General features: G+C 49.7%; 1 protein-coding gene across 1 annotated transcript in view; it reads right to left on the bottom strand.

Annotated features, from left to right (window-relative positions):
- Positions 1-25,999, bottom strand: part of LOC115083229 — a 509,967-nt gene that overhangs the window by 407,601 nt on the left and 76,367 nt on the right. Inside the window, exon 3 of the mRNA XM_029587038.1 lies at positions 24,154-24,216. Within this exon, the coding sequence (XP_029442898.1) occupies positions 24,154-24,216 (63 nt within the window). The remainder of the gene's footprint in view (positions 1-24,153; positions 24,217-25,999) is intronic.

Consider the following 25,999-nt stretch of genomic DNA (forward strand, 5'->3'; position numbering starts at 1 on the left):
GGAGGTGCGGCTTGATGCGGCGAGTAGGGCTGGGAAGGGCCTGCTCCGGACCCCAATGGGTCGATGCGCCGACAGCGGGAGCGAGGGCTGAGGTCGGGTCAAGCCACGAGGACGTCCGAAAAGGCTGAGAAGCGGTCGCAGCCTTACTTTTAAACGTCTGCGCCTTCCGATGATGTCATCAAGGGGCCGTCTCGGAGGAGGTAGGAGGCGCGGCTTGATGCGGCGAGTAGGGCTGGGAAGGGCCTGCTCTGGACCCCAATGGGTCGATGCGCCGACAGCGGGAGCGAGGGCTGAGGTCGGGTCAAGCCACGAGGACGTCCGAAAAGGCTGAGAAACGGTCGCAGCCTTACTTTTAAATGTCTGCGCCTTCTGAAGATGTCATCAAGGGGCCGTCTCGGAGGAGGTAGGAGGCGCGGCTTGATGCAGCGAGTAGGGCCGCCGTTCCCGCACTCAGAGGGAATGGGGCCTGCCGCTTCCTAGCCGCGCGGTCCTCACTGCGAAGTCCTGCGGCGTCCCCCTGCTGAGAGCTGTCTTCCCCGTCGGGGAAGCAGCTCTCGCAGAGCCCCTCCCGCGACAGCTGGCCTCCCTGCCGGCCGCATGAAGAACAGACCGCCGATCGCAGCATGGCGGGACTCGGAGGGGAAGGGGCAAGTCCAAAACCGGCGAAGTCCTCGCTCCTGATCGCTGAGGGCACACGGACTACCCCCCCCCTCCCGACTGACCTGAGGAGGCCGCCGGGGAATCGGACCTCCCGGCGGCCCCGGGGCATGACATCACGGGGCCGCGGGTCGGCAGCAGCTGAGAAGGGGGAGGGGGGAGGGGGAGAGGCTAGCACCACTAACGTGCACCCCGGGTCCGGCCCTGTCCACAGAGATGCTGAGTACTGCTGAGCAAGAGGTAAGTCTAAAAGAAATAAACACAAAATACACACTCACCCCCCCAAAAGGAAGGAAGGAAGACAGAGGGGGGGAGACAAGGAACAGACCTGCCAGCAAGCCCTTCTATCCCCCTAACTCAGGAAACTCTCTCTGTGTCCTTTTTGGGGTTTTTTGTTTTTTTTTTTAACTTGATCCCCGTTGAGAAAGATAAAGAAGGCCTAGGAAACCTAAGCTCCTGTGCTGGGGACCTGACAGCCCCTGCTCACATCTGCTGGAGTCAGAAGATACTGAGGATTGAGGCAAGGGAGGTGAGGTTATATAGTACCTCCCCCCGAGCTTTTTGTTCTGACTCCATCAGGGGACGGGGGACATAACCCACCGTCTGGACTGATCCTGGTACGTACAGGGAAACAGAGGTTTCATAAGCCGTCCCAAAAGCACATTAAGGTCCCAAGCAGGGGCCGGAGGGCGCAGTGGAGATTTTAAATAGAGCAAGCCTCTCATGAAGCGTGATACTAAGTGTTGTGTTGAAATGGAGACATTCCCTATACTCTTATGGTACGCAGACACTGCACTGACATGCACCCTGATAGAGGAAGTTTTTAGGCCTAACTCTGACAGGTGCCAGAGATAGTCCAGGAACCTTGCAGTGGAACAAGTGAAGGGGTCTATGGACATGGACGTGCACCAGACCATAAACCTCTTCCATTTAGAGCGATAAGACCTTCTCATTGAAGGCTTTCGTGAAGCCACTAGGACTGGGGATACTGACTCTGAAAGGTTAAGAGGTTGGAGTTTTAAACTTTCAACATCCAGGCCGTGAGAGACAGAGCCTGGAGGTTGGGATGGCGCAGGTACCTGTCGTTCTGAGTTATCAGAAAGGGATCCTTCTCCAGGGGAATGTGCCGGTGTACTGATAGGTCCTAGAGGATTGGAAACCACAACTGGCGTGACCAGTGGGGAGCTATCAGAATCATTGAGCCCATGTCCTTCTGTAACTTCACGAGAGTCTTTGAAATGAGAGGAAGTGGAGGATACGCATAAAGGAGACCGCTGGCCAAGGAGAGGGCGAAGGTATATCTTGGTTGCGAATGATGACTGCGAAAGAGAGAGCAGAAGTTGTCTACTTTGTGGTTGTGGACCGACGCAAATAAGTCTATGCGAGGGTAACCCCAACGTTGGAATATCGAGTCCGCTACCGTGGGGTTGAGAGACCACTCGTGCGGATGGAAAGTACGACTCAGCATGTCTGCCACAAGATTGTCACTCCCGGCAGGTAGGTTGCTTTGAGGTACATCGAGTGGGAAAGGGCCCATGCTCATATCTGTGCAGCTTCGTGACACAGGAGGTAGGAGCCCATTCCCCCTTGTTTGTTGATGTACCACATCGCAACCTGATCGTCGGTTTGAATCAGGATGGCTTTGTGTGATAGGCAATCCTGAAACGCCTTGAGGGCATATCTGATTGCCCGTAGCTCCAGGAAATGTATCTGTTGTTTGGCTTCCTCTAGAGACCAGGTTCCCTGAGTCTGCAGATCGCCGACATGAGCACCCCACCCTCAGGCGTCTGTTGTTAAGATAATTTGAGGTTCTGAAGCCTGAAATGGAAGGCCTTGAATGAGCTTGGAGTGGTGCATCCACCAGGCTAGTGACAGACAGAGCTGTTTGGTAACCTGGATAATGCTGGACATTGGCTGACAAGCTTGAATCCACTGGGTTTTTAGGGTCCACTGCATGATTCTCATGGCAAGGCGAGCCATAGGAGTGACATGCACTGAGGATGCCATGTGACCCAGCAGTATGAGGAAGGGACGAGCAGTTGAGGATACTCGAGCCTGTAAATGATGTGCCAGAGAGGCTATGGTGAAAGCGTGATCCTGGGGGAGGAAGGCTTTCACCTGTATTGTGTTTAGGTCGGCCTCTATAAAGGAAAGGGTTTGGGATGGAACTATCTTGGATTTGGGATAGTTGATTAGAACTCCTAAGGAGATCAGGGTATGGATAGTGAGACGCAGGGAGGCTAATGCATCCTGCTGAGTTGGAGCCCTTATCAACCAATCGCCGAGATAAGGGAAGACATGCACACCCTGATTCCTGAGGAAGGCTGCGACCACCAGCAGGCACTTGGTGTATACTCATTGAGCAGACGCTTTGCCAAATGGTAGTACATGGTACTGGAAGAGACGAGGGCCAACCAGGAATCGCAGGTACTTGCGATGGGAAGGAGTAATGGAGATATGTGTGTAAGCTTCTTGGAGATCTAGAGAGCATAGTCAATCTCCTTTTTGTAGAAGAGGAAGTAGAGAGCCCAAGGTTACCATTTTGAATTTTTCTCTCTGTAAAAATTTGTTTAGGGCGTGAAGGTTCAGTATCGAACGTATGCCACCTGACATTTTTGGTATGAGAAAATACCGGGAATTGAACCCTTGCCCCTGCTGAGAGAGGGGCACTGGTTCTATTGCTCAGGATTTGAGGAGGATTGAGACCTCCTATTCGATCGAGAGTGGTCGTATGCCCCCGTCAGCCAAGGTGGGGAGTCCGCTGGAACAGTCAGGAAATTTAGGTGGTAACCCTGAGTGACTACTGCAAGCACCTACTGATCTGTGGTGACTGTATGCCAAACGTTGTTGAAGTGGCAGAGCCGACCGCAGACCGGTATGGATGGAAGAGGAGTTTGGCTTACACTCTCTAGGAAGGAGTCAAAACCCTGATGCTGGCCCAGGTTGAGAGGCTGGCTGAGACCTTTTGAAGTCTGGACTGACCTTTTTGGTAAGGTCTGGAAGGACGCCCTCTAGAAGCCGGAAGATGAAATATCCTTGGCTTATAGGCTGGCCGCTTAGAGTCACGCCTAAAAGTTCTCTTTGGGGCGGATGGAAACTCAGACAGCACAGAAGAAAGCTGGTGCAGCATTTCATGATGGTCTTTCAGCTGTGCCACAATCTCTCGGATCTTTTCACCGAAGAGATTGTCTCCTACACAGGGTAGATCAGCTAACCTGTCTTGCATTTCTGGTCTTAAGTCTGAGGATTTGAGCCAGCCCATCTTCTTGTACTAATCCTCGCTGCAGACACTCTAGAGGCAGTGTCAAAGATATCATACGCAGAGTGGACCTCGTGTTTTCCAGCATCCAGGCCTTTTTGAGCCAGAGTATGAAATTGATTCTGGAGTTGTTCTGGTAAAGAATCAGAAAAATCCTGGATCCTCTTAAAAAGGTCTCTGTTATACTAGGTCATGTATAACTGATAAGAGGCAATGTGAGATATGAGCATTGAGCCAAGGAAGACACGTCTGCCAAAAGCATCCAGGAATTTTTGTTCCTTCCCTGGAGGTATGGAGGAATGAGGTTTTGAACATCGTGCCTTCTTCTGGGCTGATTCAACAACCACAGAGTGATGATCCAGCTGTGACTTTTGAAACCCAGGAGCTGACTGTAGGTGGCATCTGTCTTACGGCTGACAGGTGGAACTGAACATGGATGCTCTCAGTTTCTCTTTAGGAGATCAAGCAGGATTTCATGAATAGGTATAGACATGATTTCCTTAGGAGCATCAAGAAACTGGAGTATTTTGGGTCTAGAGTCCTCTTCTGTCTGAAGTTGAAAAGGAATGGTTTCAGACATTTCCTTGAAATGTCTGAAACCATTCCTTTTCAACTTTATGTCACCTGCTAGCAGGTTAGGAATTTCGCACTATATCTACACCGATGATATTCAGTTAATACTCCCAATTGACGACACAATTGAGAAAACATTAAACTTAGCCAACATGTACCTAGATATAATAAAACAACTTCTATACCAAATGGAACTAGTGATCAATATGGAGAAAACTAAATTCTTACACCTAGAACGAAAAAACATAACGATCATTCAGAACCCAATTACATTCAACAACAACCAAAAAATACATCTAGCTGAGAAAGTAAGAAACCTGGGAGTGATAATTGACCCAGAACTAAGTATGAAACAACATATATCTCAAAAAGTAAGAGAAGGATACGCCAAACTTATGACTCTTAGAAGACTAAAACCACGACTAACGCCCACCAACTTCCGCTCAGTCTTACAAGCCTTAATTTTTTCCAGTACCGACTATTGTAATGCCCTCCTACTCGGCCTGCCATACACCACAATAAGACCATTACAGATACTACAAAACACAGCGGCAAGAATTTTAACTGGGAAAAGTAAAAGAGACCATATCACTGAAACCTTAATAGAATTACACTGGTTACCCATTGAACAAAGAATACAATACAAAACTTTATGCACCATTCATAAATTAATACACGACGAAAAAGCAGAGTGGCTGAACACAGCCCTCCGCGTGCATACCCCCCACAAAAATCTAAGATCAGCAAACAAAGCACTGTTAACTATTCCATCAGTCAAGACGGCCAGATTAACACAAGTAAGGGATAGGGCCTTATCCCCAGCAGGACCTATAATGTGGAACACCATGCCGGTGGAAATCAGATTGCAAAGAGACATCAAAACCTTCAGAAAAAAATTTAAAAACATGGCTATTTAAGCAAGCATACCACAAAGAGAAGTGAGAGTAGAACCCAGGGAAATGTTACTTATGGTCAGGCAAACTCCCAAACACACACCTTTCTTCTTAAAGTGTGTCTTCTCTTTTTTATATTCTAAATTCTTCCTTTTATTTTAAACAACAAAGAACTAGAGTTAAGTAGCATTAATCTTATAGCGGAGTAAGAAAAACTGGACATGACTTATAACACCCAACAAATAATATTTATTATGAAATTATGTTACAGTATTTTGATAGCACCTGTTTAAGAGTTAGAATTCTAGACACTTTATACAACATATAGTTTTTGTGCCCTATTGTGAACTGTTGTGATGGCACCCGCTTAACGACGGTACAGAAAAGATTTTAAATAAATACATAAATAAATAATAAAAGAGAGATCTTCTGCTGGAGAATGTGGTCCTTCATCTGGGGAGAGGGCACTTAAGATAAATCATCAGTCCAAGGATCATAAGGCTGATCACCAGCTCCCATAGGATCTCCAGAAGGAAGGAATGGTGTTAATCCCGAAGGACCAGGCCTAAGCATCGGTGCCATCAGTAGTGGTACCGACAGCATCAATGGAGGCACCGAGGGCATCGATGGAGGAATCGACGGCATCAATGGAGGCACCAAAGGGACCGGTGACATTGATGCACGAGTCAGTGATAAGATCCTAGATGGTGGAATGGGTATCTGTGTTTCCTCTTCATTCGATGATAATGGAATCGGAGTGCAAGGTAGCGGAACCACCAGTGGAAGGGCACCGATCAACACATCCAGTCTACCCAGTAGTGGTGCAAGCGCTACGGGAATCGGATCGGTGACCAGCTTAGGAACCGGTACTGGAGTCGATGGCCTCTTGGATCATCCGATCCAATTCCTCACGGAAGCCTGGGATGTGGAACCCCAGCTCCGGAGTAGGAGGCAGCACTGGCATAGCCATAGGGTCCACCAGTGAAGGTGAAATCGCGGATCCTGGCACCACTGGAGGTGGGGGAACGACTTGGTGACCCGGTGTCAGAAGATGATGGGGCCTTTTCAGGATGGGGCTTCTTTGTTGGTGGCTCTGTTGACATCGATGACAAGGGTTTGCCTAGATTGACGGACTGAGCCTTGCAATGATGATGTCAATGTTTTTCACGATGATCTCCTCAGTCCTTTTCCTGAGGAGGCAAGGAGGAAATCAACACCTTTGGAATCGTCAACACCAGATGGGCAGCAGTGGTGTACCGGTGCTGGCGAGACGGCGATAGTACCGGCTCGGACGAGGTCGAAGCTTTCGTTGGAGTCGGGGTTTTTAACTGAAAAAGAAACTCCATTTTCTCTAAACGAGCCTTGCGGCCCTTCTGTGTCATTTGGGCACATTTGGTGCAAGTTTGGACATCGTGGTCAGACCCCAAACACAAAACACAGATCCTATGTGGGTCAGTGTAGTTGGGGTACCGACGAAAACCCGACGCCATGACTTTGACAAAATATTTAGCCACGGTGCGGTTGATGGCTGGTAGGCCCGGAAGGGATAACTTGACGGGAATCGACCGCAACTAGGGTAAAACCTTACCTTTCGACCGCAGATTATAGGTATCGATAGGGGGACCCAAGAAGTTCCGTGAGGAAAATTCATGTCAGGAATCTCTGTAGAGCTCCTTAACCACATGGCTACTGCTGCGCAAAAAAAGAAGACTGAGGGGGACCCCTGCTGGATGCACGATTGGTGCTGTGCTGGGCATGCCCAGTAGGTGCCAGTCAAAGTTCTAGAAACTTTGACAAAAGTGTTCCGTGATTGAGCTCCATCCTGATGATGTCACCCATATGAAGGACTACCATCCATATGTGAGGACTACCATCCTGCTTGTCCTGTGAGAATTGTAATAATCAAGTCTGCTAGTCATATGGCTGGCTCTAGAGCAATTGGCACCCTAGGCAAAAATTGTTAATGCGCCCCCAAACTGATCCCCACCCACAATCCTTGGTGTGGATTAGCAGGAGGGGAAATGCAAGCTTTCTGTGCAAGTGAATAGCAAAGATAGAGAGTCCTTCCTTCCCTAGCATTCACACCCATGCCTTCTTATCTTGCCCAGCATCTACCACCTGCCTCTTAGTCCCTTTCCCAGGATCATCTCCCCTACCTCATAACTATCCTCTCATCCGCAGCATCCTCTACCCTTTCTCTTAAACCACTCACTCCAATCCCCAACATCTCCCTTCTTCCCCCTCCCCAATGCCTCGCCATTCTCCCCTGCCTCCTCCCAGAGCAAAAACCTGTTTAGTGGTAGAGCCGCCACTGCTGCTCCTCCCCACCTGTGAAGGCTTTGTGTGCATGTTCAAAACTCACAGGTTAGCATTTCTTCTATGCTGATCTCATAATGCACAAAATCAGCAAAAAGAAAACGTTGGCTCGTGAGTTTTGAACATGCTCACAGGGCTAGCAAAATGGGGAGCAGCAGCAGCAAAGGCGGGACAGGCTTCTGCTGCTCCTTCTTGAGCCATGTCTGCATCTGGCTCTGCAGGGTCTGAGGTGCATGGAATCCTGCTCAGGTGTGCATGCACATCACTGAGAACAGCATAGGTGATGACCACAGGCCTGCGGCACCCCTTCCTGCATGACACCACAAGCAATCTGCCCTGTTGACACTGCCTAAAAGCCAGCATTGGTTAATTACTAGCACAGGGACCACTGCCACCATCTCCCTTTTTGGCATATAAGGCCCTAATTATCTCATCTTCCACAGGCACTAAAACATTGCCCTCACAACAAATGTAATCTGGGGCTTCATAAAATGATTAGATTTTTTTTTTAATGTTTACAACAGAAATGAACTGTATAGTTACAGTAAGTTTAATATATATAAAAAATTACAGCAGACAAATGCAGCTACACAAAAAAAGTCTACCATCTTATCCTGACTCACTGTAATCTATACAATCTTTCAAAGCCTACAGCTGCCCAGAAGGTAGTCGCTGGGGGAAACAAAACAAAGGACTTGTTTTTTTTTGGTTTTTTTTTTAAAGAGACTGCATCCCTATTTTTCCTTCTCAAGGAAATGTGAAGATCAAAAATGAATGTGTTTCGTCTTCCATGCACCTACCCCAGCATGCCAAGGGTGCTCTGCTAGTACAAATCTTGGTGCATGACAGGGAAAGTGAGAACTACAAAGAATTCCCATTTCTCCATTTTTTCAGTATTTTCCAGCACCGGCATTTCTACTTTTTCTTCACTTTTTCTCCATTGCTGCCCCGGTGCCAGCTTCTTTTGGTTTTCCTGCTCTTCTGTTGTCCCATTATTTCTCTGACATCAGCAGCCCTGGCCTCACCTTTTATTAGTATTACCTTTCTATTAATCACAAACAATACCCACAAACATACAACTGTGTATTCCAGTAAACCTTTATTTGTAAACACAAAAACCTGACCAATAGTTAAACTGGTATAGCAAATGTTGCTTACCTGATGTAACAGGTGTTCTCACAGGACAGCAGGATGTTAGTCCTCACAAATGGGTGACATCGAGGATGGAGCCCACCACGGAAAACTTCTGTCAAAGTTTAAACAGAACTTTGACTGGCCCCTACTGGGCATGCCCAGCAAGGCACTGACCCTGCAGCCAGCAGGGGTCTCCCTTCAGTCTGATTTTCAAAGCTACAGGCAGTGCCTAGAAAGTAAAAACAAAACAAACCCAACACCGCGGGGAGGCGGGCGGGTTTCGTGAGGACTAACATCCTGCTGTCCTGTGAGAACACCTGTTACATCAGGTAAGCAACATTTGCTTTCTCACAGGACAAGCAGGATGGTTGTCCTCACAAATGGGTGAGTACCGAGCTGAGGATGTCCTGACTTGCACCAAATGCACCCAACGACGTGCAACAGGCACTACAAGTGGGGTGTAATTTGGGAAAGGGCATCCGCACCCTACCGGGAGGTGGAAGGGTGTTGGTACATCACGTTGGAAAAAGGTTACGCAAGACAGATTGGCCGAAGATGGAGTCCTGTCTTCCAGCTTTGTCCAAACAATAGTGGGCTGCAAAGGTATGGAGAGAACTCCAGGTTGCAGCCCTGCAGATGTCAGGAAGCGGCACCGATCGAAGGTGTGCCACTGACGTCGCCATGGCCCTCACAGAGTGTGCTTTCACACGGTCTTGAAAAGGGATGCCCGCTTGCTCATAGCAGAAAGCAATGCAGTCCGCCAACCAGGAGGAAAGAGCCTGCTTACCCACAGGTTGTCCTAACTTGTTAGGATGAAAAGAGACGAATAATTGAGTGCTCGTCCTGTGAGAAACTGTACGGTCTAGGTAAAAGGCTAGAGCCCGTTTACAGTCTAGGGTATGCAGGGTCTGTTCTCCAGAGTTGGAGTGGGGCCTGGGAAAAAAGATAGGTAGGATGATGGATTGATTAATATGAAACTCCGAAACTACCTTAGGTAAAAATTTAGGGTGAGTGCGGAGTACCGCCCGGTCCTGCAGGAGCTTAGTGTAAGGCGGATAGGTAACTAGGGCCTGCAATTCACTAACCCTGCGAGCTGAAGTGATAGCCAAAAGGAATAACACTTTCCATGTGAGATACTTTAACTCACAGGAGTGCAGAGGTTCGAAAGGAGGTTTCATGAGACGACCAAGAACCAGGTTAAGGTCCCAAGATGGGGCCGGAGGACGTAAGGGTGGCTTCAGATGGAGCAAGCCTTTAAGAAAACGTGTTACTAGGGGTTGTACTGAAATAGGGACACCCTGTACACCTTTATGGAAGGCGGCTACCGCACTGACATGCATTCTGATAGAAGAGGTTTTAAGACCTGATTCAGAGAGATGCCATAAATAGTCCAAGAATTTGGAGATTGGACAGGAAAGGGGATCAAGGGACTGAGAAGTGCACCATGATGTGTACCTTTTCCATTTGTATGAGTAGACTTTCTTGTGGAAGGCTTTCGTGAAGCTATCAGGACCCGAGAAACGGAATCTGAAAGGTTGAAAGGCTGAAGGACTAACCTTTCAACATCCATGCCGTCAGGGACAAGGCTTGGAGGTTGGGATGGAGGAGGCATCCGTCGTTTTGAGTGAGCAGATGCGGGTCCTTTCCCAGAGGAATGTGCCTGCGGATGGAGAGATCCTGGAGTATTGGAAACCATACTTGGCGTGGCCAGTAAGGTGCTATCAGGATCATGGTTCCCCCGTCCTGGCGTAGCTTCACGAGAGTCTTTGACACAAGAGGGAGTGGAGGGAACGCATAGAGCAGACCGGTTGTCCACTTGAGGGAGAAGGCATCCCTCGGCCGAGAGTGCTGGCTCCGAATGAGAGAGCAGTAATCGTCCACCTTGTGGTTCTGAGGGGACGCAAAGAGGTCTATGCGGGGAGAACCCCACTTGTGAAACAGAGAGGTCGCTACCAGAGGATCGAGCGACCACTCGTGTGGTTGGAAGACACGGCTCAGCTGGTCTGCCAATACGTTGTCCACTCCCGGCAGGTAAGTGGCCCTGAGGTACATGGAGTGGGAGAGGGCTTCCGCCCAGATCTGCGCAGCCTCCTGACACAGAAGGAAGGAGCCTGTGCCTCCCTGCTTGTTTATGTACCACATGGCCACTTGGTTGTCCGTCTGGATTAAGATTATCTGATGAAAGAGATGATCTTTGAAAGTGCGGAGCGCATAGCGGATTGCTCGAAGTTCCAGGAAATTGATCTGGTGTTCGGCTTCCTCTTTGGACCATAACCCTTGGGTTTGAAGGTCGTCCACATGGGCTCCCCAACCGATGTGAGAAGCGTCGGTGGTTAGGATAACTTGCGGATCCGGTGGAAGAAAGGGTAAGCCCTGAAGGAGGTTGACCTGAGTCGTCCACCAGGTTAAGGATAGGTGCAGCGCTTGTGTGACTGTGACTATGGAGGACAGAGGCTGAAAAGCTTGAATCCATTGGTGTCGCAGAGTCCATTGTGTTACTCTCATGGCTAGTCGGGTCATGGGAGTGACTTGAACCGAGGATGCCATGTGCCCTAGGAGAATGAGGAACTGGCGAGCCGTGGCAGTGTTCTGAGACTGGAGCTGGCGAGCCAGGGACATTAGGGCGTGGACCCTCTGAAGAGGAAGGTAAGCCTTTGCCTGTAAGGTGTCCAAGTCTGCCCCAATGAAGGATAAGGTTTGAGACGGGACTAAGCAAGATTTCTCGTAATTGACGAGAAACCCTAAGGAAAGGAGTGTTTGAATTGTCAATTTTAGGGAGGATTGAGCTATCTGTTGGGTGGAGGCCCTGATTAGCCAATCGTCTAGGTATGGGTAGACATGGACGCCTTCCTTCCTTAGGAATGCTGCTACCACTACGAGACATTTGGTAAAGACTCGTGGGGCAGAAGCCAGACCGAAAGGGAGGACACGGTATTGATAATGGTCGTGGCCCACTAGAAACCGCAGATATTTGCGATGGGATTGTGTGATCGCAATGTGGGTATAAGCGTCCTTGAGGTCGAGAGAGCACAGCCAATCCCCTCTTTGTAGCAGAGGGAGCAGCGCGCCTAGGGTTACCATTTTGAACTTCTCTTTTTGAAGGTATTTGTTGAGGGCTCGAAGGTCCAAAATGGGACGTAGTCCCCCTGATTTCTTTGGTATTAGGAAGTATCTGGAATAGAATCCCGTGCCTCGTTGAGAGGGAGGAACGGGTTCTATAGCATTGATTGCAGAAGAAGGGATACTTCCTGTTGTAATTGAGCCAAATGGGTGGATAGACTCCATGCTTGAAGAGGCGGGGAGTCTGCCGGAAGAGTAATAAAGTTGAGGTGGTAACCCTGTGCGATAACTGCCACCACCCACTGGTCTGAGGTAATCCGTATCCAATGCTGTAAAAAGTGGCACAGACGACCCCTTACAGGGATGTGAGGTAGTGGGATATGGCATGTGCTCTGTGTCGGGAAGTCAAAGGCCTGCCGCAGGTCCGGGAGGTGGGGCTACAGCAGGTCTTTGTTTCCGAGGTTGGCGTAGCTGAGGTCTGGTGGAGGATCGAGCCGGACGAGGCCTAGTCGACGGAGGGTAATAACGACGTGGCCGAAAGAATGACTTTTTAGAGTCCTTCTTAGGTGGTGGTTTGGAGGATACGTCAGATGGAACAGACGAAAGTTGTTTCAACGTCTCGTGGTGATCCTTTAATTCCGCCACAATCTGTTGAATCTGTTCTCCGAACAGATTGTCCCCCAAGCAGGGTAAATCGGCTAGACGATCCTGGACCTCTGGGCGAAGGTTGGATGACTTTAACCAAGCCCAACGTCTGGCTGAGATGGCAGTAGCTGAGACTTTCGTGGAAGCATCGAAGATATCGTAGGCCGTTCTGATCTCGTGCTTCCCAGCTTCAAAGCCTTTGTGAAGGAGGGCTTGAAGCTGTGGCTGGTATTGGTCCGGTAATGTGTCAGCGTAGTCCTGCATCTGTTTGAGGATAGCTCTGTTGTATTGTGTCATATAGAGTTGGTATGAAGCTATGCGAGATATCAACATAGCCCCATGATACACTTTCCTTCCCACACTATCAAGAAATTTGTTGTCCTTGATAGGGGGAGTGGAAGAGTGTGGTTTTAGGCGCTTGGCCTTCTTTTGCGCAGACTCAACTACAACAGAGCGATGATCCAGTTGAGACTTCTGAAATCCTGGTGCTGACTGAACGAGGTATGTGGAGTCAGCTTTTTTACTAACTGGTGACACCGATGAAGGAGATTCCCAGTTTTTCTTTAAAAGATCCAAAAATACCTGGTGAATGGGGATGGAAGCGATGATCTTTGGGGCATCCAGAAATTGGAGCAGGTCCATCATTTGGTGCCTGTCATCGGTCTCAGATTGCAGCTGAAAAGGCACAATTTCTGACATCTCCTTTACGAAATTTATAAAGGAGAGATCTTCAGGAGGAGATCGTTTTCTACTCTCTGTAGGAGATGGTGGGGATGGTAAATCTGTATCTGAAGATGAATCATCACCCCAGGTATCGTAGGGATCATGTAGGGCTTGCAGTCCTGAAGGACCCGGTAGAGGATCCAAAGGCATCGATGGAATCGGAGCTGCAAGCGGAACTGTGAACGGCATCGAGGGTTTCGGGGCTACCGATGGAATCGGTGCCGATCTTGGAATCGATGGAGCCGAAGGATAAATCGGTGGAAAGGCATGTGAAGGCACCGATGGAACGACACCGGACGGGGGAATCCGGAACGGTGTTTCTCCTGTCGATGAATGTCCTTCCGGAGATGATGGTGTAGTCGGTGCTACCGGAATCACCGATGGAAGGGCGCGCATGAGTGCCTCCATTCGATTCAGTATCGGTGCCAACGCTTCCACTAGAGGCTCGGTGGTCGGTTCCCTCCTCGGTGGCAGAGTCGGTGCTGAGGTCGGTGCCTGAGGCGGTGCCGGAATCGGTGCCGGAGGCGGTGTCGATGGAGGTTGGAATCTTCGCATCGCATTCTCGATGGCCTCCTGGACCAGTCGGTCCAGTTCTGCCCGGAGACCAGGGGTAATCATACCCGGCTCGACGGGAGAGGGAGGCTGAGGCAGGGCCGGAAGTACCACCGTAACCGGTGGGATCGCGGCCCCCGCACCCCGGAAGGGTGAGGGTTTCCTCGGTGCCTGCGAACGAGACGTGGACGGTGCCAGGTCTGACCGAGGCTTTTTTGTCGGTGGCTCAGCCTGTTCAGAGGTCGATGGTTGTGGATCCTCGACGGGCCGAGACTTGTGCCGTCGATGGCGATGCTTATCCTTCCGATCTCCTCGCCCATCCGGGGAGGGGACAGGAGTCGACGGCCGAGAAGTCATCGGTGGAGGACGGTCACCGGAGGGTTGACGATGGTGGTGCAACTTCGACGGTGCCGGTTCCGATGACGTCGATGCTATCGATGGCGTTGGGGTGGGTGCATGGAAGAGGAGCCCCATCTTCTCCATCCTGGCTTTACAACCCTTAGGTGTCATTAGGGCACATTTAGTGCAAGTCAGGACATCATGCTCACTTCCCAAACATAGAACACAGACCCGATGGGGATCTGTGATGGACATAGTCCGGGTGCAATCCGGACAACGACGGAACCCCGTCGCCATGGCTTAGGGCCAAATTTAGCCGCGGGATTGGTAAGTGCCAACAGGCCTCTAGGGCCAAAATCGACGGCAGTCGATGAAAATCGGCAAAAAACTTACCGGCTTTCGCGGAGGTGACAAAAATTTGTCGAAGGGAGACCCCTGAGGGGCAAATTTTCTTTGGAAAGAAAAAACCGAATTCCTGTCAGGAACGTGGTAAGAGAGCTCCTTTCACCGCGTGGCAGCTGCTGCGCGGAAAAAAGAAGACTGAAGGGAGACCCCTGCTGGCTGCAGGGTCAGTGCCTTGCTGGGCATGCCCAGTAGGGGCCAGTCAAAGTTCTGTTTAAACTTTGACAGAAGTTTTCCGTGGTGGGCTCCATCCTCGATGTCACCCATTTGTGAGGACAACCATCCTGCTTGTCCTGTGAGAACTTTTTTTATATCATGACAACTAGCCATTAGATCTTGTAGGACCCTTACTCTTAGAGTCAGTATTAAAAGCAGACTCTCATATGGTATAGGGTCACTTTACTTTATTTACTTTATGTTAATTGTTTGTTCATTTTTATCTTTTCATTCAAATAAAACCAATCTCTTGGATTTGCTGAAAAAATACAAATTAACGTAATACGTTCTGAAGCAGTGCTGTATTATGCAGTCAAAGTCACAGATATATTCAAATCATGATGCTCATCGTGAAACCACGTCCAAATCTCAGTCCCGACACGATTGTGTTTCGGACCCCAAGGTCCTGCTTCAGGGGAATAACTTCTTCCAAACTTCGTATCAGCAACATCCACAGAATTCTATTTCTTTTCCAACAGCATAATTTCAAAATTTCAAATGTCTACTTCCTGCATCTTCTGACGTGGTCTGCATTCAGACTCGCACAGTGTCTGTTACGCTGAGCTCTGGTCCGGTGTCGTGAACACCACCCAGAAGGGTGGCTCCAGGTGGAGAGAGACAGGGATGGCTGGAAACAGTGTCAAATTCCAGGCTGGGTCAGGGCAGGCGGCAGGCAACAGTGTCAGAGTCCAGGCTGGGTTAGGGCAGGTGGCAGGCAACAGTGTCAGAGTTCAGGCTGGGTCAGGCAGGCGGCAGGCAACAGTGTCAGAGTCCAGGCTGGGTCAGGGCAGGCGGCAGGCAACAGTGTCAGAGTCCAGGCTGGGTCAGGGCAGGCGGCAGGTAACAGTGTCAGAGTCCAGGCTGGGTCAGGGCAGGCAGCAGGCAACAGTGTTAGAGTCCAGGCTGGGTCAGGGTACCTAGTAGTAAGGCAAAGAGCCCGAAGGCCACACACACACGCACGGCAGAGCAGAGAGCCCGAAGGCCACACACGCACACAGGGCAGAGGGCCCGAAGGCCACACACACGGCAGGGCAGAGGGCCCGAAGGACTCACTCACTCGGCAGGGCAGAGGGCCCGAAGGCCTCACTCATACGGAAGGGCTGGGAGCCCGAAGACCACACACAGCGCAAGGCAAAGCAGAATAGAAGGCCCGAAGACCACACACAGCGCAAGGCAAGGCAAAGCAGGGTAGAAGGCCCGAAGGCCATACACAGCGCAAGGCAAGGCAAAGCAGGGTAGAAGGCCCGAACGCCACACACAGCGCAAGGCAAGGCAAAGCAGGGTCCAAAGACCACACGCACAGCAAAGCAAGGAAGGCTAGAGCAGGGAGCCCAGGTGAGCTTGATGCCGAAGCCCCGAGGGAACTGCCAGGCAGGGTTATAAGGGGAAGTCCAGAACATAGAGAGAACAAGGAAGATGGACCAGCCCAGTCAGGAGAGCCTGCTCTTGAAGGACCCCTGGTGGTGAGGCGGTTGCACAGCAGCCAAATCCGTAACAGTACCCCCCAACTCAAGGCCTCCCCCTCCTCCTGGGTCCCATCTTTGCAGGGGGTATTCAATAATGAAGTCAGACCCCTCCTGGGGCGAAGCGGCAATTGAACTCCTTCCTGAGGCAGCAAGGCAGTCCATAACCCCTCCTGGGGCGATAAGGCAGTGCATAACCCCTCCTGGGGCGATAAAGCAGTCCATAACCCCTCCTGGGGCAAGGCGGCAGGCTCGGACACCTCCGGGAATGACAGCAAGTCTGGTACGGACCCCTCCGGGGGCGGCAGCTGGGCCGGTTCGGACCCCTCCGGGGGCGGCAGCTGGACCGGTTCGGACCCCTCCGGGGGCGGCAGCTGGGCCGGTTCGGACCCCTCCGGGGGCGGCAGCAGGACCGGTTCGGACCCCTCGAGGGACGGCAGCAGGACTGGTTCGGACCCCTCCGGGGACGTCAAGGCAGTAAGTCCAAGCCCCTCCTGGTGAACAGTGGTAAATCCAAGCCCCTCCGGGGGTGGCAGCAGGACCGGTTCGGACCCCTCCGGGGCGGCAGCAGGACTGGTTCGGACCCCTCCAGGGACGGTACCGCAGACTCAAGCCCCTCCGGGGGCGGCAGGTCAGGCTCAAGCCCTTTCAGAGGCACAGCGGTAGGTCCAAGCCCCACCTGGGGTGGCAGGGCAGGCTCAGGCCCCTCCGAGGGTGGTAAGGCAGGCTCAAGCCCCTCCGGGGGTGGCAAGGCAGGCTCAAGCCCCTTCTGGGATACTGTCACAGACTGAGATGGCAGAGCAAGGTAGTCAGTTGTGGATTGTTGACTAATTATGGGAGTCATTATGCTGGAGTGAGAGGAGGATACAGACTGGGCTGTAGAGGACTTGGTAAACAAGGACAGATTCTTAAACCCCAGATCATGGTTCCTTGATTCTGCAGCGGAGCCTTGCAGCTTAGGGAAAACACAGCCGCTTTGGGCCGTCTTGAGAAGGTGCTCGTTAGTGTCTGATTGGCAGCTGTGGGCAGCAGAGCCCTGCTAGAGTTAATTACTTCCCTCTGCTTCTGTTTCTGGTGCTCTAGCGTGGAAGTTATAGAAACCTTCTTAACCCGGTGAGTCTTGAATTTTCCTGAAATATCACTTACTTCTTGGTGAGATATTTTATGAAAGGATGTACTGGCATTCTTTGTTTGCAAACTGTCAATACAGAAAACCTTAGCAGGACCAGAAGCAGGATTTAATGTAGTAGAACTGGCTGAGTTTTTTTGGAGAAACAGCTGGCCCGTTAGCTGTGCAGCAGAGGCAGGGTTTGCCTGGAGGCAAAAGGCACGGGCGACAAGAGCAGGTCCACCATCCTGGTCTAGAAGTACTACAATTTAAACACTCCTGGTAGACCGAAACATTCCTCTTGTGACATAGAAACATAGAAACATAGAAATGACGGCAGAAGAAGACCAAACGGCCCATCCAGTCTGCCCAGCAAGCTTCACATTTTTTTCTCATACTTATCTGTTTCTCTTAGCTCTTTGGTTCTATTTCCCTTCCACCCCCACCATTAATGTAGAGAGCAGTGATGGAGCTGCAACCAAGTGAAATATCAAGCTTGATTAGTTATGGGTAGTAGGGGAAGTAACCGCTGCAATAAGCAAGCTACACCCATGCTTATTTGTTTTACCCAGACTGTGTTATTCAGCCCTTATTGGTTGTTTTTCTTCTCCCCTGCCGTTGAAGCAGGGAGCTATGCTGGATATGCTTGTAGTATCAGTTTTTCTTCTCCCCTGCTGTTGAAGCAGAGAGCTATGCTGGATATGCGTGAAGTATCAGTTTTTCTTCTCCCCTGCCGTTGAAGCAGGATATGCATTGAAAGTGAAGTATCAGGCTTATTTGGTTTGGGGTAGTAACCGCCGTAACAAGCCAGCTACTCCCCGCTTTGTGAGTGCGAATCCTTTTTTCTTCTCCCCTGCTGTTGAAGCAGAGAGCTATGCTGGATATGCGTGAAGTATCAGTTTTTCTTCTCCCCTGCCGTTGAAGCAGAGAGCTATGCTGGATATGCGTGAAGTATCAGTTTTTCTTCTCCCCTGCCGTTGAAGCAGAGAGCTATGCTGGATATGCGTGAAGTATCAGTTTTTCTTATCCCCTGCTGTTGAAGCAGGGAGCTATGCTGGATATGCGTGAAGTATCAGTTTTTCTTCTCCCCTGCCGTTGAAGCAGAGAGCTATGCTGGATATGCATTGAAAGTGAAGTATCAGGCTTATTTGGTTTGGGGTAGTAACCGCCGTAACAAGCCAGCTACTCCCCACTTTGTGAGTGTGAATCCTTTTTTCCACATTTCCTCTTGCTGTTGTAGCTTAGAGCGATGTTGGAGTCACAGTAACCATGTGTATGTTTATTGAATAATGGTATTGTCTCCAGGCAGTAGCCGTCATTCTGGCTAGCCACCCACTCTTTATTGATGGCCTCTTGATTTTATGGATCCACAGTGTTTATCCCACGCCCCTTTGAAGTCCTTCACAGTTCTGGTCTTCACCACTTCCTCCGGAAGGGCATTCCAGGCATCCACCACCCTCTCCGTGAAGAAATACTTCCTGACATTGGTTCTGAATCTTCCTCCCTGGAGCTTCAAATTGTGACCCCTGGTTCTGCTGATTTTTTTCCTATGGAAAAGGTTTGTCGTTGTCTTTGGATCATTAAAACCTTTCAAGTATCTGAAAGTCTGTATCATATCACCTCTGCTCCTCCTTTCCTCCAGGGTGTACATATTTAGATTCTTCAATCTCTCCTCATAAGTCATTTGATGAAGACCTTCCACCTTTTTGGTCACCCTTCTCTGGACCGCCTCCATCTTGTCTCTGTCTCTTCGGAGATACGGTCTCCAGAACTGAACACAATACTCCAGGTGAGGTCTCACCAAGGACCTGTACAAGGGGATAATCACTTCCCTTTTCTTACTCGATATTCCTCTCTCTATGCAGCCCAGCATTCTTCTGGCTTTAGCTATCGCCTTGTCACATTGTTTCGCCGACTTCAGATCATTAGACACCATCACCCCAAGGTTTCTCTCCTGCTCCGTGCACATCAGCCTTTCTCCCCCCATCGAATACAGTTCATTCGGATTTCCATTCCCCATATGCATGACTTTGCACTTCTTGGCATTGAATGTCAGCTGCCATGTCTTCGACCACTCTTCCATCTTCCTTAAATCCCGTCTCATTCTCTCCACTCCTTCCGGTGTGTCCACTCTGTTGCAGATCTTAGTGTCATCCGCAAAAAGACATACCTTACCTTCTATCCCTTCCGCAATGTCGCTCACAAAGATATTGAAAAGGACCGGTCCCAACACCGATCCCTGCGGTACACCGCTTAAAACCGCTCTCTCTTCAGAGAGAGTTCCATTTACCATCACACATTGTCTTCTGTCCGTCAACCAGTTTGCAATCCAGGCCACCACCTCGACACTCACTCCTAAGCTTCTCATTTTATTCACCAGTCTCCTGTGCGGGACAGTGTCAAAAGCTTTGCTGAAATCCAAGTAGATGACATCGAGTGCTCTTCCTCGATCCAATTCCTTGGTTACCCAGTCAAAAAAGTCAATCAGATTTGTCTGACAGGATCTTCCAATGGTGAATCCATGCTGCCTCTGGTCCAGCAATTCTCCCGACTGTAGATAGTTCACTATTCTCTCTTTCAACAGTGACTCCATTACTTTTCCCACCACCGAAGTGAGGCTAACCGGTCTGTAGTTACCAGCCTCTTCTCTGTTCCCACTCTTGTGAAGCGGGACCACCACCGCTTTCCTCCAATCATTCGGCACCACTCCCGTTTCTAGGGATCTATTGAATAGGTCACACAGCGGACCCGCCAGCACATCTCTGAGCTTCCTCAGTATTCTGGGATGAACTTCATCAGGCCCCATGGCTTTGTCCACTTTCAGTTTCACCAGCTCTTCCCATACATTTTCTACTGTAAATGGAGTTACATCTACTCCATTCCCCTCCAGTTTCTTGTTAACTAGTGTCGGTCCTTCTCCAGGGTCCTCTTTAGTGAACACAGAACTGAAGTATTCATTTAATATTTCTGCCATTTCTTCGTCTCTCTCCACACATTGATCCTTTCCACCTTTCAATTTCACTATACCACTTTGAACTTTTCTCTTTTCACTGATATATCTGAAAAATGTTTTGTTACCACTCTTTACCTCTTTGGCAATCCTCTCTTCCGCTTGACTTTTTGCCATCTTGATTAATTTCTTCGTCTCCCTCAGTTCTACCAGATATTCTTCTTTGTGTTCCTCCTTTTGGGATCTTTTATATTTCTTGAACGCTGTTCTTTTAGCCTTTATTTTGTCAGCCACCTCCTTTGAGAACCAGATAGGTTTCATTTTTCTTTTGCTTTTCTTTACTTTTCTAACATATAGATTAGTTGCCTTGGTGATTGCTCCTTTTAGATTGGTCCACTGTTGATCCACATCTCTCTCATTTTCCCAGCCTTTTAGTTCTTCCTCCAGGTACTTCCCCATTTCATCAAAGTCTGTGTTTTTGAACATCAAAACTTGGGTTTTTGTGCTTCTTTTCCGTGTCCTTTTTGTGATATTAAACCATACCGTTTGATGATCACTGGTGCTGAGGTGGGCACCCACCTGGACGTCTGAGACATTATCTCCATTAGTGAGCACTAAGTCGAGTATAGCTCCTTCTCTCGTGGGTTCCATTACCATTTGTTTGAACAAAGCTAATTGCAGGGCATCTACTATTTCTCTACTATTATTAGATTCTGCAGATGGGATTCTCCAGTCTACATCTGGCATATTAAAGTCTCCAACGATCACCACTTCTCCTTTCTTTGCTATCCTGTGGATGTCTTCAATCAGATCTCTGTCCAGCTCTTCCTTTTGGTGACAACTGCTACATACCAAGTGTTCTTGATTAGAGAGTTGACAGGCAAGACAGTTCTGGTAACTGGGATAGTTTAAGGTCTGGCAACGAGCACAGATATAAAATCTTGGAGGCTGAGGCATATTGTGACTAGTGAAAAAAAAGTTGACTCACCGGTTTAGCACGAAGACCTATCTCTTCCCCTGGAAATTGATGGCTTCGGCATACTGTTACGCTGAGCTCTGGTCCGGTGTCGTGAACACCACCCAGAAGGGTGGCTCCAGGTGGAGAGAGACAGGGATGGCTGGAAACAGTGTCAAATTCCAGGCTGGGTCAGGGCAGGCGGCAGGTAACAGTGTCAGAGTCCAGACTGGGTTAGGGCAGGCAGCAGGCAACAGTGTCAGAGTCCAGGCTGGGTCAGGGTTCCTAGTAGTAAGGCAAAGAGCCCGAAGGCCACATACACACACGCACGGCAGAGCAGAGAGCCCGAAGGCCACACAAGCACACAGGGCAGAGGGCCCGAAGGTCACACACGCACACAGGGCAGAGGGCCCGAAGGCCACACACACACAAACACGGCAGAGCAGAGGGCCTGTAGGCCACACACGCACACAGTAGGACAGCGGACCCGAAGGCCTCACTCACACAGCAGGGCTGAGGGCCCGAAGGCCTCACTCACACGGCAGGGCAGAAGGCCCGAAGGCCATACACATATGGCAGGGCAGAGGGTCCGAAGGCCATACACATACGGCAGGGCTGGGAGCCTGAAGACCCTACACAGCGCAAGGCAAGGCAAAGCAGGGTAGAAGGCCCGAAGACCACACACAGCGCAAGGCAAGGAAAAGCAGGGTAATAGGCCCGAAGGCCACACACAGCGCAAGGCAAAGCAGGGTCCAAAGACCACACGCACAGCAAAGCAAGGAAGGCTAGAGCAGGGAGCCCAGGCGAGCTTGATGCCGAAGCCCCAAGGGAACTGCCAGGCAGGGTTATAAGGGTAAGTCCAGAACATAGAGAGAACAAGGAAGATGGACCAGCCCAGTCAGGAGAGCCTGCTCTTGAAGGACCCCTGGTGGTGAGGCGGTTGCACAGCAGCCATAGTAATAACAGTGTCAGAAGATGCAGGAAGAAGCCATTTGAAATTTTGAAATTATGCTGTTGGAAAAGAAATAGAATTCTGTGGATGTTGCTGATACGAAGTTTGGAAGAAGTCATTCCCCTGAAGCAGGACCTTGGGGTCCGAAACACGATTGTGTCGGGACTGAGATTTGGATGTGGTTTCACGATGAGCATCATGATTTGAATATATCTGTGACTTTGACTGCATATTACAGCACTGTTTCAGAACGTATTACGTTAATTTGTAGTTTTTCAGCAAATCCAAGAGATTGGTTTTATTTGAATGAAAAGATAAAAATGAACAAAAAATTAATATAAATTAAATAAAGTAAAGCGACCCTATACCATATGAGAGTCTGCTTTTAATACTGACTCTAAGAGTAAGGGTCCTACAAGATCTAATGACTAGTTGTCATGATATAAAAAAGATACCAGTTTAACCATTGGTCATGTTTTTGTGTTTACCTTTCTATTATACATTATATTTATATTTTCTTTTCTCTCTCTTTCTTCTGTATTTGGGACTTGTGGAACTTCTTTCTCTTATCTTACCCCTGCCTGTTTCCTGCATTGGTTCCTTATCTTTATTTTTATCTTTAGGGCTTTTCTGGGTTTTTTGAAGCCTTTAACTACTGTTCATGAGACCCTGGGGAAGTCTTGCATTATTCTGAGCTTTCTTCACTCTCCCACATGTATGTCCTGCCTTCAACTTTCTTGTTCCCCTTTTTCCGTTATTTATTATTACTCCATTTATTATTACTATTATTATTATATATTTACTTGTTACAGTTATCTGGGTATATTTAGCAATCTGACTGGCATTATGGTCCTAGGGACTTGATATCTCACTGTAGTGTAATTTGGAATTAATTAAATTGTCAAAAATCAAAAAAGTCCATCACCTATGTATGCATAATGGGGTAGATTTTAAAAGATCTACGTGCGCTGGGCCTATTTTCAAAGGCTTGGCACGCATGTAAGTCCCGGGGTTGCTTAAAAGGGCGGTCCGGGGTCGGGGCGGTCTGGGGGAAGGGCGGGGAGGTCCAGGGGCATGGCTAGAGGTGCCCGGCACAGCGGCCATTTGCAGGGTGCCAGCGCACGCAACCTGCGCCTGCTCGAAGCAAGTGCAACAGGTAAGACAAGGATTTTGGGGGGTTTAAGATGGGGCTGGGGGGCAGGAAGGTTAGGGGAAAGGGTAGGAAGGTTAGAATAGGGGAAAGGAAGTTCCCTCCCAGGCCACTCCTAAATTGGAGCGGACAGGGAGGGAACTATGGATGGCTGCGGGCATCGGCGCGCGCAGGTTACACAAATGTGCACCCCCTTGCGCGCGCCGACCCTCAATTTTATAACATGCACGCATTGGCACACGCATGTTATAAAATCGCATGTCCATGTGTGCATGCCAGATGGCGCGCACACATGGACGCGCGCATGTATTCTTTTAAAATCTACCCCAATGTTCCTAAGCAATGGTGTACACATGTTCGGGACCAGATTTAAGATATGGATACCCATAGGCAGAGTGTTATGGTTACATCAATTGAAACTTTACCAGAATATGGCCCTAAAGAAGCAGAAGCAGGTTCCTACTTGACCTGGATGTTTGGTGCCTTCAAAACTAGGCACTTTAGGCAGCTACCTATGTTGTCTATGCATAAATTGTGCCCTAACATGCTCCAAACAACAAACTCTCAATTTCTGTAAATTCAGTTGTGTTGAAATCTTTTTAAAAATATGTTAGTCCATCTAGAAATCTGGATGTAAGAACTTTGACTTTAACCAAGGGAGTATTATTCCTGGATATATGACTATCAGGGATGGTGATGGATCAAAACTAGGTTCAAATTGTATGATATTAAAGATTTATATTGTGATCATGGAGTAATCTCAAGTAATCAAAATCAATTTTAAAACTGGAACAAAATCAACATACCCTTTTTTGCTCCTCAATGGTTAAAACCCTTTGTTCAGGTCTTTGTCCTGGTACTTCTCGCATCTAAAATACAAAAAGTAGCATCTGCATTAGGGACTCATTTAAAAAACTGCTGGATGATTCAAATATTTACCTTGGTATTTGACACTTTTGATAGAAATTAATTGGACATGGAAGATGTTGGTAGAATTCCTGAAAATTGTATAACTTTACATTTTTCCATAAGAACATAAGAAATTGCCATGCTGGGTCAGACCAACGGTCCATCAAGCCCAGCATCCTGTTTCCAACAGAGGCCAAACCAGACCACAAGACCCTGTCAAGTACCCAAACACCAAGAAGATCCCATGCTACTGATGCAATTAATAGCAGGGACTGTTACGCCCCTGCCCGCACTTCACGCAGACCGGGGCTTACCTCCGTGGCCTGACTTGCCACCGACGCTACTCCTCGCGGCCCGGGGGCTGAAGCTGAGGCTGGGGCCTTGCCTGGGACGGCCAACGTTGGGTGCTCCTGCGGCCCAACCGCCATCTTACTGGCAAGGCAGGAGCCGCGCCAGGTCCTTGCCTCGTCCGGAGTACCTGGAGACTGACTCCCCCATCGGGGCCTGCTTGCGGCCCAGTCCTCTTCTTCTCGATGCGGTGAGAGGTCGCCGATGTCAATGGGGCCTGCCCGGAGGCCTGCTTCCCCTGCTCCGCCTCCTCCCTGCACAGCGGCAGGGATGCTGCTGTCCAGGGTCCTGAACTTCCTGTTCCTGCTCCTCCTAGGGGGCAGGCCCGCGGCTCTCGTCCCTTCTTAGCAGCTCCTCCCAGGGAGTTGCCCTCTCAGCTCTATAAGAGGGCCCTGCTTCACTCCAGCTTTGTCTTCGCAGCAGCTCAGATGCTCCTGAAGATGTCTCTTCATCTGGTGCCTGTTCTTGATGTCAGATTCCTGAGTCCGGATCCTGAGGTTCGCTTTCTGAGTCCGGATTCTGAGGACCGCCTCCTGAGTCTGGATCCTGAAGTCCGCCTCCTGAGTCTGGATCCTGAAGTCCGCCTCCTGAGTCCGGATCCTGAGGTCCGCCTCCTGAGTCCGGATCCTGAGGTCTGCTTCCTGAGTCCGGATCCTGAGGTCCGCTTCCTGAGTTCGGATCCTGAGGCCAGCTTTCTGAGTCCAGATCCTGATGCCCGATTCCAAGTCCAGATGTCTCAAGTCCTGCAGTCCATCCCAAGATGACTCATGATCCTAGATGTTCCAAGATGTTTTAAGATGACCCTAGACGTTCCTAGATCCAAGTTTCAAGATGCCTATGAGGTTCTTGTCTCCCTGTTGATGTTGTCCCGGTCCTAATGCACCAGGAGGTGGGACCCGTGCCTCCAGAGATTTCCTGCTTTTACCTGATTCCCTAGTTCCGACTCTGGAGGATCCGAGGGGTTTCCACTAACCTGCGCTATGAGACTTCCTGAGCCTGCCCTGATCTCTTCGTGGGCCACGACTAGCCATCCAGCTGTGTACGGTGCGTAGGGGACAGTGTGGTCCGCAACCAGCCCTATGTGCTTTGTAGGGCGCCTGAGGGTTTGCTCATTCCCGTCTGTATCTATGTTCTCCCATGAGTTTGCAGTGTGGTCTGCGAACAGCCCCATGAGCTGTGTAGGGCGCCTGTGGGACTCGCCTTCCTCATCCCAAGTCTATGTCTCAAGTCTTTGTCTCCGTTCCTAGTCTATGTTCCATGAGTCTGCAGTGTGGTCCGTGATCAGTCCCATGTGCTGTATAGGGTGCCTGTGGGACTCGCCTTCCTTGTCCCAAGTCTAGTCCGAAGTCTTCACTTTCAAGTTCCAAGTCTTCACTTCTACATTCCAAGTTTCAA

Source organism: Rhinatrema bivittatum, chromosome 2 (assembly GCF_901001135.1).
Source record: "Rhinatrema bivittatum chromosome 2, aRhiBiv1.1, whole genome shotgun sequence".
In the NCBI taxonomy this organism is placed as follows: Eukaryota; Metazoa; Chordata; class Amphibia; order Gymnophiona; family Rhinatrematidae; genus Rhinatrema; species Rhinatrema bivittatum.